Below are 18889 nucleotides of genomic sequence, written 5' to 3' on the forward strand. Positions count from 1 at the left end.
ACTGACAAGCAGGTCGTCTGGGGACAGGGAAATCCCCTTGATTGTCGATACCAGGTCAGTAGAGTTTTGTACCGCAGAGGTGGTTTTTCCAGTGAAAGGCCGTAGGATTTCAGACAAAAAACGAGCCAGTTTGTAAGTGGGGGAGTTGATAGTAGAGACAATGGGACGAAGAGGTGTATCTTCTTTATGTATCTTTGGCAAGCCGTACAATCTTGGTGGCCTGGCTGCAGAAGGTTTCAACAAAAACTGTTTGGTCTGATCAATTAATGCGGTTGAAGCAGAAATGATTTTGTTGGTTTTGGTGACGAGGCTGTTGGTGGGGTCTCTTTTTATTTTTGTATAGCTGCCATCGTTGAGTAGTTCTTGGATTTTGGTGTTGTATTCTGTTTTGTCCATGATGACAATGGCATTTTTCATATTCTCAGGTTTTTTCGGTAAAGTCACGTAGGTAAAACATTAAAAGTAATGAAAGTAAAATAAAACAAAACAAAAATAAAAATAAAATTCACGACGTTTCGGAGGCAACACAAGTCTCCGTCATCAGGTGGGACCGTCACAGCCAGATTAGCTGCATCAAGTGAAGCAATGATTCAAAATGTAATCCCTTATAAGCAAGTTGAAGGGGGGGAGGAGAGGGGGGGGGAGTTCATCAGAATGATGAGACAATGGCATTGCCTTTGTCGGCTGAGAGGATGACAATGTCATCCCTCTTTTTTAATTGAGCTAATTCAAAACGCTCATCTTTGCTGATGTTACTAGCTGGCATCTTAGCGTTTTTGAGGGTTGCAGAGATTTCAGATCTTGCTACGTCAGCAGCGATGTGACTCAGGCCCTTGAGAGCTACATCTACTCTAGCAATGATATTATTAACTTGTATGTGTCTAGGTGTGACTGCAAAGTTTAGTCCTTTAGCTAGAACGGATTTCAGACCTTCAGAAATAGAACTGGTTATACAAACTCAAGATCTCAACCTGGAATTCTAAGCTAGCTCCAGTCGGAGTCTATTATCGTGACCTCCACTCAGAGAGGCTCACACACACTACACTCCCTCATGCCCCTACACACACTACACACCCATCATGCCCCTACACACACTACACACCCATCATGCCCCTATACACACGACACTCCCTCATGCCCCTACACACACTACACACCCATCATTCCCCTACACACACTACACACCCATCATGCCCCTACACACACTACACTCCCACCATGGCACGACACACACTACACTCCCTCATGCCCCTACACACACGACACTCTCTCATGCCCCTACACACACTACACACCCATCATGCCCCTACACACACGACACTCCCTCATGCCCCTACACACACTACACACCCATCATGCCCCTACACACACGACACTCCCTCATGCCCCTACACACACTACACACCCATCATGCCCCTACACACACTACACACCCATCATGCCCCTACACACACTACACACCCATCATGCCCCTACACACACGACACTCCCTCATGCCCCTACACACACTACACACCCATCATGCCCCTACACACACTACACACCCATCATGCCCCTACACACACGACACTCCCTCATGCCCCTACACACACTACACACCCATAATGCCCCTACACACACGACACTCCCTCATGCCCCTACACACACTACACACCCATCATGCCCCTACACACACTACACACCCATCATGCCCCTACACACACGACACTCCCTCATGCCCCTACACACACTACACACCCATCATGACCCTACACACACTACACACCCATCATGCCCCTACACACACTACACACCCATCATGCCCCTACACACACGACACTCCCTCATGCCCCTACACACACTACACACCCATCATGCCCCTACACACACTACACACCCATCATGCCCCTACACACACGACACTCCCTTATGCCCCTACACACACTACACACCCATCATGCCCCTACACACACTACACACCCATCATGCCCCTACACACGACACTCTCTCATGCCCCTACACACACTACACACCCATCATGCCCCTACACACACGACACTCCCTCATGCCCCTACACACACTACACACCCATCATGACCCTACACACACTACACACCCATCATGCCCCTACACACACTACACACCCATCATGCCCCTACACACACGACACTCCCTCATGCCCCTACACACACTACACACCCATCATGCCCCTACACACACTACACACCCATCATGCCCCTACACACACGACACTCCCTTATGCCCCTACACACACAACACACCCATCATGCCCCTACACACACGACACTCCCTCATGCCCCTACACACACTACACACCCATCATGCCCCTACACACACTACACACCCACCATTCCCCTACACACACCGCACCCACCATGCCCCTACACACACTACACACCCATTATGCCCCTACACACTACACTCCCCCATGCCGCTACACTTGACCAGCGTTCTCTTATAGCCCGCGAGACAACTGCTGCTCAGGCGACTCTATTAAGACTGACGACAAGGCATCCAGTCGCTGGGTGAGGCCAGAATTGCCATCTCCTCCCTCCTCCCTCAATGCCGATGTTGAGATTCGGCACCAGGCCCCTAATTCTCAGCGCCGGTTCTCGTTCCAGCTACACGTGCGCATCGCCAGGGCCCCAAACTCTTTCCTGACGACGCGCACACACACACTGGCACCGAGACGTTTGCGCCTGGATTGACCCTTGGGGAAAAGTGATGTTATGCGAGCACGATGTAGGTCGGTATGTGGCACACGAGGCGGGCGTGGGGACACTGGCCGCCTATGACATCGCTCGCTATACGGGTGGCCCGGGGGCTAAGGCGAGCAAGAATGTTGAACCAGCAATGCAGTTTACACCGAGTGGATCTAGACTGTGGTCTGGGTGTTAACTCGGATAGCGATAACCAGTGGTGCGAATTGGCAGGAAGCGAACCTGTAACGCTGAGATCACAGGGCAGAACACAATCCCACTCGCCACGCAAGCACGCACACGCCACCAACCCACACATTTCCACTCGCCACACACAAACCCAATCAGACAGACGCGTGAACCGCCTAGGGCACACAAAAGCAGGTCTGGTAATGTGTTGCACTAAGTTGAAACATAAACCGCAGGTTACATTCTTTCTCATGCTTTGCACTAAAGCAGCAAACAAAGTATGAACATGATTTGGACTGTGACATCCACAGCAAGAACATTTGAAAAAAGATTTCACACCTGATGATGATTGCTTGTGTTGCAATCGAAACGTCGTGAGAATTGTATTGTTTTATATTTTTATTATTATATTGTTTCCCTTCTACGTGACTTTACCGAAAGAACCAAGAATATGAATCCCTGCAGTCACGAAAGCTCTAAATCTAAAAATGATTTGGACTGTGAAACTATTCTATGCTTTATTACACGAGGTAGACATTATGATGATGATGACGACGAGATTGGAAAGAGTAAAAATATACAACGCATTTATTGGTCCCAATAAATGAACTCCTCATCGCAACCTTGCCCCTTCACACCACCACCACCATCATCCTATCCCATAATCACAGTGAATTCCCCCCCACCGCCCCCAGCAAACATTTTCCTTTTAAACGTCATACAAGACAGCACACATTAGTGAATCAACTGTTAAACATGTGTATATATACACCCATTGCAAGCGTGTATAATGTATTCACTGCATTATGTCATAATCTAAAAGGCACTGAATATCAAAACGTGAAGTCCCCTCTGATACAAGGCACACTTGAGCAAGAATTCCATATAAAAGGATGACATTAAAAACAACCCAGTAAATCGCTCTGTCTAGAGGGGGCATTGACAGTCAAGTTCCAGTGTTCGTGGGTGACAAGATGACTGCATCGATTTGAAATTAGAAGACGCGATACGGCGAGAAAACCAGATCAATGCTATAGTTCGTACCCTGCCTTTAGAATGGGAACCCTTCATATAGGGAGGGCGTATCGTGAGGTAAATGTTAGTTCTGGGGATTATGGCTGGTTAGGGGCCGTCCATAAATGACGTCACGCGATTTTGGACGATTTTTTACCCCCCCCCACCGTCGTCACACGGCATCACAAAAAGTCAGACCGCCCCCCCCCCCCCGAATATGACGTCACAAAGCTCTGCCCCCCCCCAAAAACATGCTTCAAATCGCTTTAAACTATTGTCATTGTAGTGCGTATTTAATGTGGCGCTGCACTCTGATGTTGTAGGAGAAAACATTGATTAAAAAGTCTATTTAATTAAGTAGAACGTGTTGTCTATATTTATTTAAAGTTGCGCATTTTTATGTGACGTCACATTTCTCAAACCCCCCCCCCCTCGTCACATGTCTGACCCCCCCCCCCAGGTGCGTGACGTCATTTATGGACGGCGTCTTAGGTTCGTGGTAACGCTAAGGTTACGTTTTAGGACTTGTGGTCTCTTCGTGTCAGGATCATAATGGTTGTCTCAACATGGACATTTATTCATCATCAGCAGCAGCCATGATTTATTCACAGCTGGCTGAAGGCCTCCCCAATTCATCTCCGCCTCACTCAGTCCCACAATGCAACAATCCCACGCCGTGCACTCCTCCAATCATTCCCCCCTTACTTCTTTGGCCGCCAGGGTCCTCGCTCCTAACAACATCGCCACCATCGCTTCGAGCAGTGTGTCTCCAGCCCAAGCCCACTTCGTTGTTAGAAGTTAGAATTATGTCCAACTTGCGCGATTTATCCGATCCGTGTGATCCTCAGTGAATTTCCCAGCATGCACCGCTCCACGCTTGTGCGTGTGCATTTTTGCTCTTTTTAGATATTGCCAGTGTAATTTTTAAGTACTGTAATGCCATACAAGGTATTACTTAGAAGGTATTAAATATAAGGTACAGTATTACATTGAATTTCCAACAGCGCTGCAACCTGCTCTCGTTCACCTCTTTATTTCACAGTTTTGATCTCAGTCCGACTCAATAGCTGTCCTAGGTACCGAGGTATACAACCTCTGGATGCGTTTCCCCTCTGACAGACATCTTCGCTGCTTAGCAAAGAATAAGCAAACGTTCGTTTTGCTCGTATTAATCTTGAGTGCGGCTTTTCAGTTTTCTTCATTCAACTATTTAATCATCGTTACACGTTCGTTTATGATTTCATCAAGTTAAATTCAAGGTCACGGTGAGAAATGCTGCCCAAGGGTATTACTATTAGGAGCTATTGCCAGGGCTCTGTTCGAGCTTGGGCCCTCTGTGAGCATCGTTGCGATCGCGTAATCACATTAACATGCCACTGCGCCATCGCAGTCCATACCAAAAGCAGTGACTATGAGGGGGTTACAGAAAGCTTGCACAATCAGAGCGGGATAATCGAAGAAACACAAAGTACACCATGCTCTAGGCAATAACTTTGTTCAGAATTGTGTCCGAGCCAGAACCACGCCACTCCGTGGACTCTCTCAGCTCCAGGAGTCGAGCTCGCTCAGGAGAATTTTGGGGGCTTTTAAATTACGCCACTATTTCCAAACCCCTGCTTTTATCTCTATATTGAGTACAACATTCGCAAGCAACTGCAATTATACTCTCACCAAACATGATTCTGCTCTTGAGCTGACCATGTGTTATATTTTCCTTGCCGATGTTTTACACACGTATTTAACAGGTCACGAAAGTGCATCGAATGCACAGGAATCACACGTAACTTTAAACGTGTGTACGGCACATTTTTACGGAGCAAAATAACTTTAAAATACCCATCTAATATTTAGAAAGCTGATATTCATAATCTTGTTTAATCGGTAGCTTGATTCAAGCTCCACCATCAACAACTTTTGTTGCACTTAAACTTTAAACCACCTACGGTACACATCAATGCAAGCAGTGGATGGTACACGTACACAAAAACACAGGCAATTAGGCGATGTTGCAAATATCACAAATTCAGCGAGTGACCCTGATACGAAGACTAGCAGATATAAAACCCCACATGATGCCATTCACATCATTGCTTTTCAAAGTGATTCGATTACAAAAGGACACTCATGAGAAGAGCAGCCCGGCTGCCGCATTAAAACGAGGACATGTATGGTTGTGTGTTCATTGATTGTTAAAGCTCAAGTGCATATACTCCATTGATATGGCTCAGGGATGGGTGGTCCATGCAAGGCTGGACTGATTCTGCATGCATGCAAGGCTGCGGTTTTGTAACCAAGGGCTGGAGGAGCAGTTACACAGGCGAGCGGTATTTTGCGAGGGCTCTCTCACCGCTTGCTGTCCATGGCTTGATGGCATCTCTCGCAGCCAGTTTGAGAAACGCAGCGCTCTGCTGGCTTTGCCATCGCAATGTGAAGTCCATCGTGTCACACAACATGGCTGATTTACCGTCAGAAAGCCGGCGTGAATTCATATTATGTAAGCTAATTGTGGAACGTTAATCATGCCCATGTCATTGGGAGCGAATTAGAGTTCCGTGCACTCCAAAGCAAATTGAGAAGGCAGCCGTTTCATCAGACCAACGTCTCACTTTGACGATCGATTCGCGTCATCTAAAATGACCCGACTTTTAAGTCCTACGTATTAAAAATATATTTTAAAACATGTACCGTGCATGTAAAACATCTACTGTTATAAAACATGTACTGTGATAAGAAATGGACGGCTGTTAAGGTAACTGTGGGTGCAGAGTTCGTTAAAATAAAATGGCTGCTGCTCTTGGCAGTATTTTAAGAAAAGACGATCGTGCCTGTACATTATTAACGATGTGCTACTTGAACTCGTGAACATGTCAACTTCGTGGTGCCAATTAGCACGAGGATGTGGAACTTAGGCATGGCAGATTAAGCTCACGTGCAGCACCACAGTTTTTATCTAAAACTACAAAAGCAACGGACAAAGTACCAGGTATTGCGTCCGATTTCTTACTGCCAAGAAACCTGTCCCAGGTGAAGTGTTTGGTGTTGGCACGTGTAGGTGGGAGCTACACTCGCTGTCACCGGCACCACGTGACGGCCGTCATGGCGACGGGTGGGGGGAGATCTTGCAATGAACTTGGCAGCAAACGCCGGTAGCCTTAGGCACGGACACAACTCTCACTTGAAACAATATTCGCTCAAGTCTCATCCTGAAATTAAAAAAAATTAACAAATGGCATTGTTCATCGCCATTCATTACAGCACCATCCTACGTGTACATGCCTACATGAAATAAGGTATGGTATCCTGTTAAACTTCATGTGATCACTTGCAGGGAATCATGACGCATCCACACGGGAATATTGCCAGAAGTCTACAGGGCTTGGTTGGCGCTAGTAGTGCGTGCTGCTTCCTACAACACTAAGCATTGCAGCGGATAAGCAGATCTTACTCATCCGATTCTCATTTCCTTGTTGTTTGGGTGCACACACTCTTTATACAGTGCTGCTTGGCACTACAGCAAAGTCTGCAGTGGGCGAACAGATACGTGGACATATTTCATTCAAATATCTTGATTGTTGTGTGCATTCTTAAACCATCAATTCAAACAAACATGTGGGGCTCATTGTAAACAATGAACAAACCACACAGGCATGCCTCTTCTCCCCGTGGCCTGATCTCACTCGGCCCCCCCTCGTCATAGGCTCGGAGGCCCAGCATCGCCAAAGCAAACACCCCTCCACACAGCTCTGCGCAACCTCAGATGCAATCCTGTTCGGACACGCGCCACGTTCACGACCAATGTGGCAAACGCCCTCGACGAGTTTGTTTGGCAAGGATTGAGACTCTACGACAGGACCACAATACACACACAGAGGAGAGGGGGGACACCATTCATCATTTTCAGCATGGCAATTTGTTCCTCGAGCAGTAGTCTGGCCCCCTTTGTGATTTGTGCACAAACTAAGAATGTACTGCCCCTCATCAATGCGCTGCTGAATTAAGGCCTTTCCATGCCATGTCGGTCACGGGGTTTGTTTGACCATACTTCACCATGCTGATCAGTGGACTGGTTAAGGGGGGTAACCCACAATCAGTTCCGATATTGCTCACCACTGACGTCAGCTGTGGCTGAGGATTGGGTTAATAGCACAGTGCGCTAACCACTATCAGTGCAACACTTTTATACACAGCACTATATATACATTTGTGTATTCATGTATTTTAAGAGTAGTGATCATGAAGGTAAGTCAATTGAAAGTTTCAATATAGGTTTAACTTCAGTGATTAAAGATTTTCAGTCATTTACACCTGCTATTTTGTTTCCCAGCTACTCAATGTATTCTAGTCATACACAGAGAATATAATAAGTTGATGCTTTAGTGACTTCACGAAAAGAAAACTCGTTCATCGGTGTTTGCATTGCGTGGCCACCCCCCACACGTGGATGCATCTTTGAACGTTGCGCATTAGACCACGACCCGGGTGTGCTAGCACTGTGGTAACACAGGCACAGGGGACACACACCGGTGATAGACATTGGGAGTTTGGCAGAGGGGCCGATGTGGCAGGCCAAGTTGACCGTCAACAAGAGCTCAGCTTGAGCTCCCCCTCGGCGATGAGTTTGGATCGTAGAGACTGGTCGTAGCCCCTGGCGTCCAGGCCGCCCGCATCGTCGTCGTCGTCGTCCTCGTCGCTGGAGATGTCCGAGTTGCCCATCAGCAGGCTCGGCTGCAGGGACCTCTTCTGCCTGTGAATGGAGAGCGGCCAAGCGTGACGCGGTGCATAACAAGACAAGAGCGGCCACGCACGATGCCACGCGTGACCTGAAAAGCATTCACCCATAGACACCTGTGAGCGTCGAAACTGAATTTGTATTTACTTATTTTGTCTGATGGATAATTGTAGTGTACTTGATAGGAGTAGAAAGGTCCATTTCTTGAAACCAAATACCAAATGGACGTGATGTAGGCACCTCACTAAACGTGGTTTGCCTGTAATTATTTAAAATGCGAATACATTTTACGTCGATATGCAAATATCTACAAGACGCTGAGTTGTGGCGGGTACACACGTGGAAAGTGCAACAGACTTCAATGATTGTCTACAAAAACTACTAAGTGGAATGTTATGAAATGCAACTACCAACTGCGTTGCAAGGAAAGAGAATGTTTCCGGATGTGTATATTTAATTACTCAACAAATTTGGTTTGTTGGGTAAAGTAACACAGCTTAATAATAAACGTTCTAAAGATATAATTTCAGCGTGCAACTTTATTGATGTCATTCACATCATGGGAATCCATCTGCCCCTGGTGGCAGATCCCCGAGGGCCCAGGTACAGCAAACACAGTAGACTCGGCATCTTTATTTAGACCGGACGAATCTGATGAGCTGTGAAGCGCTTTTTCACAGATGTCCAGTAGAGCCGGGCCAAAAAAGTTACAACAACAACAAACAATAGGAGTTCAAAAAAAACTGTCCGAGTGCAAATTAATTATCGGAAAGGCAGGCAAGTCACTTAACATAAATAAATCCTGCCGATTTTTTACACTAAATGCAGGCTTGGGCAAGGTGAGCAAAACCCACAACCAAAACACAGTCCCAGACCCCACCAAGAAAACACGCAGTCCGTCAGCCTCCACACAATGTTTGACAATCATTGTCACGCTCTAGAGACACACACACACACAATGCACCTTTGGGATTCACGGCAGAGTGAGTGAATGTCCCAGTGCATTAGCGCGAGACTGAAGTAGTGCATGGCTTTGAGAGGCACGAGCACCAACCCACTGGCTTCTGGCATCGTCATCGTTGTTGTCAAGTCTGCCCTTGCTGATTGCTTAGAACCATCCATAAGATCGAAACGTCGTGATATTGTTATTATTTTTATTATGTTTTTCTATCTACGTGGCTTTACCGAAAAACCCAAAGAATATGAATTCCTGCAGTCAAGAAAGCTTTAAGTCAAGATTCATCCATAAGAGGTTGTTTTGGGTTAGATCGCGTAAATATATAAATGTGTCGTTAAAACCCGCCACCACCCGACACAGCCAACTAGTAAGGATTGTCACTTAAACAGAACGTGGCCAATTCGTCAGGAGTACCACTTTCACTAGTACCACTTTTGCCGGATATGCCAAGTCTGCTCTAAATCTGGGGATGGGAACGATGGCTGTGAAAAATATGCCAGTTAAAAGGCAAGATTATTTACAAGATATAAAACAAAATAAATTATATCTACGCGACTTTACCGAATGAACCAAAAAGTATGGATCCCTGCAGTCACGAAAACTTCAAATCTAGAGTTCCTTTCCAAGACTCTGCCAGAAACACGCCAAAAAATACTAACGGCTCCCCGTCTCTGCAACTGTAAGAGTCTGGCACCATAGCCCATCCTCCCCTCCAGGTATTCGAATGCATATAAATGATTCTAAACAGTCATATATCTCCTAAACACGTGATGAAAAGTACCGCTCTCCATTACCTATGGTCACCCTCGTTCCCTTTGAAAAATTGACGATGCAGCACAATGGGCTCTCACTTTGTTGAATAAAGGTCAAGTAACTTGTTGGAATACCATTCCAGATTATAGAAATAAACGCCTGATGAAGTTTGAAGATTGTACAAAAGTTACAACTGAATGAGATGTCATTAAAACTACACCGCCACCTACAATAACCCAATTCTTAATTTCAAATCGTGATCATGCTACGTACAATTGTATAATTTCTGTATAGCGCCTCGGAAAAGGTGCTTTATAAATCTAGACAAGATGAGGTGAGTGGGCTATTTAACGAAAGGGTAGCATGCTAGTGCCTACAGATTAGTACAACAATCTTGCCGCAGCATTTTTAGAAACTTGCTAAAATCTACGTTGACATATTGCTCGGAAACTGTGATAATAGCCCACTCAGGCGAGCAAGATCAACTTAACAAACACAGACGCTCGCAGCGAGCAATCGAAAGTTGCAACCTTAACTCCAACAACAAGATGGCGTCTTATTCCCTTGAAAGGGTGTGGCGACTTGGCAGGTACAATCCAGACAATGTTTCTCTGACACAAGTACATTAAGTGGGTGACAGCTCTTCATGCTCAGTCATGCACACGCGCACCCCTCCCCAGATGCGGCGCAGCCAATAAGCATGAAAGGGCCCCCTTTCATGCTGAAATGTTCGACAGCCTCGCAACTCGCATGGCACGTATGTCCATATGGACCGTTTGCCTTTGAAGTCACCTCTGGTTTGGATTTAGACGGAGGGGGGGAAATATAATGTGTGTGTTCAGCAAAGTCCTGAACACTTATCGGAAAAGTCACGTAGGTGAAAATAAAAATAACTAAATTAAATCACGACGTTTCGGGTGCAACACAAGCTTCTGTCATCAGGTGGGACAACCACAGCAAAAAAACCACAGAATTACTACAGTATAAAAACAGAATTGATACAGTAATTCTGTTTTTTTTTGCTGTGGTTGTCCCACCTGATGACGGAAGCTTGTGTTGCCTTCGAAACGTCGTGATTTAATTTAGTTATTTTTATTTTTACCTACGTGACTTTACCGAAAGAACCAAAGAGTATGGATTCTTGCAGTCACGAAAACTTCTGATCTAGAACTAATTGGAAACTCTCCCTTTAATGAGATCGGAGTACACTGGGGCAGCTGGAACGGGAATAATTCACCTTTAGTTTTAAAATGAAACCCTAGCTTTTAATGCATAAAAGGTGGCCGAGTGGCCAAACATGGTAATGCTGTTCCGATTCCGTGAACTACACCCATTTCTAATTCAGTACCTCGCAGTACTGTTATATTATTCTGTGCAGTATTGTTATATTATATTGTTCAGTATTGTTATAGTATATTGTGCAGTATTGTTATATTATTCTGTGCAGTATTGTTATATTATTACGTGCAGTATTGTTATATTATTACGTGCAGTATTGTTATATTATATTTAGCTTTTCAATATGAATCACAATACACCCCTTTCAGTACTTCAAGTACTGTAATCGTAACATGGGGTGCGGCGGTGACACAATGGTGAACGCGCTGCGCTATGAGCCCAGAAACCCGAGTTCTATTCCTGGCCACTGATAACGTCAGTGGCGAGTGAGGTCTAAACCGGTCCTGGGCCCCACCGCCTTCTCCACCCGGCACAGAGCACCGCGGCGAAGTACGCTTACCAAAACCCCTGTTACCGGTGCGGCATGGGGAGGCCTTCATCCAGCAGTGGATTTACAAAGGCCCGGATGTAAAATTATATTTATTACTCCGCGGTACAAAGCCATTGGCAACAGCAGGTGCGCACGCGCGAGCGCTCAAACGGTCGGGCAACGTCGGTGAGCTCCGACCGTGGGCGATCGGGTCGGGGTGGTCGCGGCAAAGCGGAGTGTGGCGGTGCACGCCCGGCAACAAAGTCTCAAGGGAGACCTGGGTAACAAAAAATGAGCACGCAATGTACGAGCTCAAGACAAAGCGCAAGAAAGAAGCAATGTCGTGCAAAATGAAGACATTTTCATACGAACAGAGCTCCATTGATAGGTAAATGTATGTCAACCATGATTATAATTTCGGCCACAGATATCGGAATTTGAAACGTACAGTAAAATCGCGGCCAGCAGGAGTAATAGAGGACAGCCCTGGTCCGGATAGCTGAACCATCTGGTTAGCTTCAAACCAAATGAAAATTGATTAGATAAGTCTTTAACAACCCTGTAAACCATATCCAGTATTAAAAACACATAGCAAATTAATGTAACGCAGATGCACTCTTGTTCCACGTGTTATGTGCAACAAATATTTTCCAAAATTAATAATGATTTTTCGAACATGGCATAAAAGTTTAGACGGTTTGCTTGTGGAGGATTTTGTTTTTCAACAGAGCTGAGATCCTGGCATTGAATCTCAGGTTCCCACCCAAGGCAATCCCATGTTATCAAGTGTCTCATGTTTGATAGATGCAGTGCAGTCACAAATGGTGACCCCACTCTAGCCAGCTCTGAGGAAATAATGCATACATTTTGAAATGTGAGCTATTCTTTGGTTGTAAAAATAATAATTCAGCATGTTAATTGCAAGCCTGTGACATCACTTCTGGGGTTGTTCTGTAATGGAACATTAAGCTTAGGTATTTTTGAATCAAAGTTCAAATGTCTTCAATTTCAAATGTGCATTGTGGTGGTGTACATCTCCATCACTGGTCCCTGATTTGGTGATGGAAATTCCACATTCTAATGGTAAGGACCAGCCTATATATGGGACAAATCTTGTTTATTTTATTGCGCCCGTTTAAAGGTGCAGAAAGGATGATGGGCGGAGTTGAGATCTCACCAGTATCTGAACTTCCAATGAGGCCCGTCCATAGGGGGGTACGGGCCCAGGGTAAATCACACTGTGCACTGCCCTCTGACGCCTTCAAACTAAAGCGGCAGTATTACATCTGACACCGTGACGTCAAAGCGGCGGGCCCCCCAAAACGTGGGGCCCGGGGTAGTCGTCCCGATTCGCCGTCGTTTATTTTATTTCCATTATTACTTTCATTAACTTTTAATTAGATTTTTTTCCTACATGACTTTACCGAAAAAACCTAAGAGTATGAATCCTCAGGACGGGTCTGCTTCCAATTGTCAGTCACATGTTCTTTCATTCTCATCACCTGGACATTATTGGAGCATCCTAAATAGCATACGTTAAGCCCTGCATATGGATGCCAAAGGCAATATATAATGCAGACACATTTAGAAAGGGATCATTTCATTAATTTAACTGAACATATAAATTACGTCGTGTGTCATGCCTCCCAAAGAGGACTCAAAAATGACTCAATCTTGGACTGCCTCTCAGAGAAAATGATCCACGTATCCCTCCCATCTCAAAAATCTCAAATGAGTTCACACCCAGACGCTGGCATGAGTGTTCCTCACAGTGGTCTGTGCATGGTTTCAATTTGGCAAGACTGTGGAAACCTCAATGATGGCGAGGTGTGGCTACGGAGCGCTCTGTGGGGACATGCAGTTTGACGGTCGATGTGGAGACTCATACACAGTCTTATTCAGTTGGCTACACGTGGCAGCGCTCACGTGTGCTACAACGCTTTCGACGTAGGTTGATGGAGCACACAACCATCACCATGTGTGTGTGAGAATCATTGCATCCTGCAGAGCTATAAGGCAGCCAGTGGATGGTAGCACCACACAAATAATCTAAAACTAAGTATGTGTTATTTTGAAATGACGGAGGGAAAAACCGGAGGACCAGGAGAAAAATACATATGACCACCACAGAGAGAGAGAGAACATCCGAACTTCAAATATACAAGCATCAGGGTCGGGATTGCACTCACAACCTCCTGCATAGTAGGCGAGGGAGAGAACATCTCGCCACAGCGACTTGGATATTAAACTTTTAATTGAATTGTATTTTTAATTGATGGGGTGTGTGGATAACACAGCGATTGATATACGTCGCCAATGAGACAGTTTTGCCCAGAATTAGTCACCGGGCACCTGAAGCCGCCTTGTAATTATCTGGGCATCACACTTAGCGCTCCCGTCGGCAATGTGCCAGCCAGGTGCGGAATACTCCACTCGCCAGCCGAGCGAGCGAGGACGGGACACAAGGTGCGCCTCTGCGTCCCGACGCCAACTCCCGCCACGGCGCGCAGTCCGCGAATTCTTGTCGTGTCTCCCAGGCCCTTCAACGTGCACCATCTACCATTGGCAGATGCTGGAATCCTTCCCTTTGTTCACTCAGAAGGTGAAGAGGGAGACCACCCCCCTCCAATACTTGCATTTCTCGTGAACATTGGGACACGCCAAAGATTGTAGACAACTTAGAAAAACCTTCCTGTCATGCTATACTGACCTAGTGATCCTGGAAGTACTGATATCATAACTGGGCTATAGACTACATGGTAATGCATATCGATTCTGACACAGTGACACGTTGAGACAGCCGATATCATAAAGTATCACTCAATATCGAGGAACAACCCAGGGGGGTACATATTGTTGACACCTTAGCATTGGATAACACATACAGGAGAACTACGCTTACCCGTGGTGATATGGGGGACTAATATGGTGGATCCTTATTCTTGGTTCTTTCGGTAAAGTCACATAGAAGGGAAATAATAACATAATAAAAATAAAACATAATACAATTCTCACGACGTTTCGGCCACAACGCAAGCAGCCGTCCTCAGGTGAAGAACAGAGCTGTCGGAAAGACGCTGTCTTTTTGACAGCTGCTTGTGGCCGAAACGTCGTGAGAATTGTATTATGTTTCATTTTTATTATTTTATTATTTCCCTTGTACGTGACTTTACCGAAAGCACCAACAATATGAATCCCTGCAGTCACGAAAGCTTTAAATCGAAAAATGGTGGATCCTATTATATGTGGGGTTATCTGCCATGTTACTCTTATGTGGGATAAAACATGCGTAGATAACCCATGGACAAAACGAAGAATTCGCCACAGATGCCTCTCATCCACAAAAAACATCACAGGTAATAGGAGACTTTATAGCAAAGCAGGGGTGCTTTAAAGACACGTGTCTCTGAAATCCCATGTGAGAAACAAATATTCCCGTATAGCCTTAACAGACTGTTGGGACAAGTGCTATTGGCGAGTAGCACCGATGAAGGCCGGCACAGCACACGAGAGGATGGGTGGCCAGCAGTACGCCCCCGCATGAGCAAGAGACACACACACAGGTAGATAAGGAGACAGAATGACAGAGACATACGAAGTTGTCGATGTTTCAGTTCACAATTCTGTAAACTCGTGTGCTGTAGGCGTTAGTTGGCTCGTGACATGTCCTGCCTAAGCCCACTTACAGAAAAGGGTGTTTCCCTCTATCTCTCTGTCTCTTTCTTTCTGTCTTTGTGTATCCATGTCTGTTTCTGTGTGTCTTTTATCCGTTTGTCTCCTTGTCTGTGCTGGTACATATTCAACCAAATTGTACAGTATCTTGATGAGTGGTTGCATTTAAACGGGTTGCAAGTCCAAATTGTATCGTATTGTATATAAGGTTTTGTATCGGTTCATTAACAAACTATGTATAAATTAGAAAAAATAGGAGGCATGATATTTGGCGTGTCCTTGCATATGCAAAGCATATTAATTTCACCAGCAAGTGATAAATCTGACAACGTGGCCATTACAAAAATCACGGTGGCATAGCAGCAAGGCGACAACAACAACAACGTTTCACCATAGGGACGCTCATCGGCTGGAAAGGACGTCCCCTGGTTAACGACCGTGGGCCCTAAACATGGCGATGTCAGCAGCTCACGGAGAGCATCAAAACTTCGCCGAGCCGTGCGGGAATTGCAGGCACGCACAACAACAAAAACACCACCACAGGCGTTGTGGCACAGTCGGATGATCGCAGCCTGAGGAGGAGGAACGCCGCCTGCTGCATCGAGCGTCAGGTTACACGGGCGCACTGTGGACACCGTCCACCATGTGGATTATGAAACGGATAAAATGTGCTCGTGACTTTACAAACGAATGCTACCGAGCGCAAACACTTCTTTCCACGCCTTTTTACAAAAAGACTCCAAAAACCTGGCCTCTCACTGCTGACGGGGCTCAGCTCATTTCACCAACACACTTGAAACTGGGTTCGTCTCAGCTGGGAGCCCCCAAGATTAACGCAGTGGTTGGTGCACTGAACCCCCGGCAATCCGAGTTGCATTGTCTGCCACGGCTGACATCATCCTGCGCGATAAGAACCGGTGCTGGGCCTCTTCCTTGGCCAACCCACGCAGATCATCGCGGTGGGGTACGGTCAAACAACTCGCGTAATCGGCACCATGTCGGTGGCGTGCAGGGAGCCTTCACCCAGCCAACGCTTTAGGGTGTCTATCCACTAAACCAGAGTGGCGAGAGAAAACCCAAGCAGCAGTTACTTGCCGGCCCAGTGCTCTTACATGGCTGTGGGGGTTCAGAGTTTCCTGTAAAGCCCGCCGAGCCAACATTACCAAGACACCCACCCCCCTCCAGTCAATGTCGGTCAGCGTGCGGTGAACGCGAGTAGCGGGGGGGGGGGTGTTGACCCGTGGGTGCGGACCTCATCTCCTTGCGCAGGGTGTTGAGCTCGGCGCGATTGCCCTCGTTCAGCTCCAGCTGCTCCTCCAGCTCACGTTGCACCTTGCGCCGCTGCCCGTCCAGGCGATCGATCTCCTCCTCCGCCTCGTTCACCTGCCGCTTCAGAGCCTTGATGCGCAAGGACATCTGGGGGCACGCACGCAGGGTGCCGCTCCGTTATTCACGGGCGCTCTACCACACACTCGCGCACGGCCCTACGCAGCGACACGGAGACAAACACTCCCATCGTGGCCTCACCGTTGTTGCACGTGCCGCTAGGACGAACGGACGCGCACAATCGTATGGCAACACACCATCACACAAATATGCACACACACACAAAGCAATTCAACGCCTGACGCAAATGCAAAATTATGACATTTCTCTTTCACACACAGACACGCATTAAACTAGAACGTGCATCACAGCAATAAAACACGTTGAATAATAACTTGGGCCCATGCACACCCTCATTCACACGCTGTCAAAAACACAGACATACAATACTCTTATGTAACAAAACATCAAACACACCGTGAAAGAATGTCAAGCAGTTCAAAAACAAGCAACTCGCAGTCTTTGTTTCACATTTACGCAGGGGTCAAACACAACTGAAAATCTATCGCACCAACAAGCTCTGTAACGCACACAGCCACACGGCAACAACACGGCAACACGACCACACGGCAAGCCTCATAAAGCAACAATTCACACGTTCGTCTCTCCACATTTACCAATCCACATATTAGATTCTCCACTTTTTTTCAATGCTCAAGTGGTGTACCTATGGGGACCTTTTTTGGCAGTAACAAAATGATGAAACAAGAATAGGCTTTACCCTTTCTGGCAATAACACAGGTGTCAAGATGTTCAAACACCAGAGAGACACCTATTGCAAGAAATCAAGTCTGCATTAACCACACTTACTTGAAGTAAAACACACAAACATGCTCTGATAATATATGGCATTGTATTTGAAACTTTTTGGCATAAACCAGAGACAGCTTTCTTTATGGCCTTGTCTCATCAGTGATAGACTGTGGAACGGCAAAAGGCAAACAGTTTTCAAGTCAATTGATTTCCTGTTCAAATGCGCATTGAGCCAGTGCTCATCTCCTGTTTACAGGTGGGAGCCAGGAGTGGAAATTCCACATTCCTGTGACAGGGGCGAGTACATTTCAAAGAGCGACTACTGTTGAATTCCCCACACAGCGTACTAATTTTATTAATCCCAGAGAGATGGTGGGCTGAGTCAATTCCCCTCTGATTGTGAGCCAAAGTTCCTATGATCACTGTTACATTGTTTTTGTGGCTTTATTTTGGTGATTTTGAGGACGGTTTGGTCTGGCCACGTTTGTTTGTTGTAGTACAGAGTTGTTGACCTGATAACTTTAATCTACATTGTCTTATGGTTGTTATTGTTTGACTTGCATCCCACTGGGATTTTTGCACGCAGCGTTGAAATGCGGTGTTTTTTCTGGAAAACTTTGCTGTTTTTTCCAGGATTTTTCTGTTGCGTGTAGACACTTTAAGATGTTCTGTGTTCATGTTTTTGTTTGTTGCGGTTGCACCCGAGTCAAGAGCCGCATGGCTCACAGGGTTATACCAAATAAATGAAACTGAAAACTGAAAAACTGAAACTCGCTCTGCCACTGAGACACCAGGCCAACGTGCACAAGACACGTGACAACACCACCTCCTGGCGGAGGCAAGATGCATGACAACAACACCACCTCCTGGAGGAGACAAATACCTTCCTGTAATAGTACAAAGCACAGCGAAGTGGACGTACCTCCAACACAAATTATTCCACTGTGTCCGAATTATAGGAAAGTTATCTCTACGCCATAAACAGGACAGAACACTGACTGACGCTACCGAGCGCACACATCTACACA

The 18889-nt window shown here is 46.2% G+C and overlaps 1 protein-coding gene across 5 annotated transcripts in view; it reads right to left on the reverse strand.

Moving 5' to 3' along the window:
• Positions 1 to 4357: 4357 nt before the first annotated feature.
• LOC144951730 (cingulin-like protein 1) overlaps positions 4358 to 18889 on the reverse strand; it is a 116836-nt gene continuing 102304 nt past the window's right edge. For 4 of the 5 annotated variants that reach the window (XM_078882076.1, XM_078882083.1, XM_078882069.1 and 1 more), the window contains exons 18-19: positions 16975 to 17138; positions 4358 to 8646 (exon numbers count right to left, since the gene is read on the reverse strand). In XM_078882076.1, the coding sequence (XP_078738202.1) occupies positions 8481 to 8646; positions 16975 to 17138 (330 nt within the window). In that variant the 3' untranslated portion in view covers positions 4358 to 8480. The remainder of the gene's footprint in view (positions 8647 to 16974; positions 17139 to 18889) is intronic. The other variant, XM_078882102.1, reaches the window with a different exon arrangement.

This window comes from Lampetra fluviatilis, chromosome 3, assembly GCF_964198595.1.
Source record: "Lampetra fluviatilis chromosome 3, kcLamFluv1.1, whole genome shotgun sequence".
NCBI lineage: Eukaryota > Metazoa > Chordata > Hyperoartia > Petromyzontiformes > Petromyzontidae > Lampetra > Lampetra fluviatilis.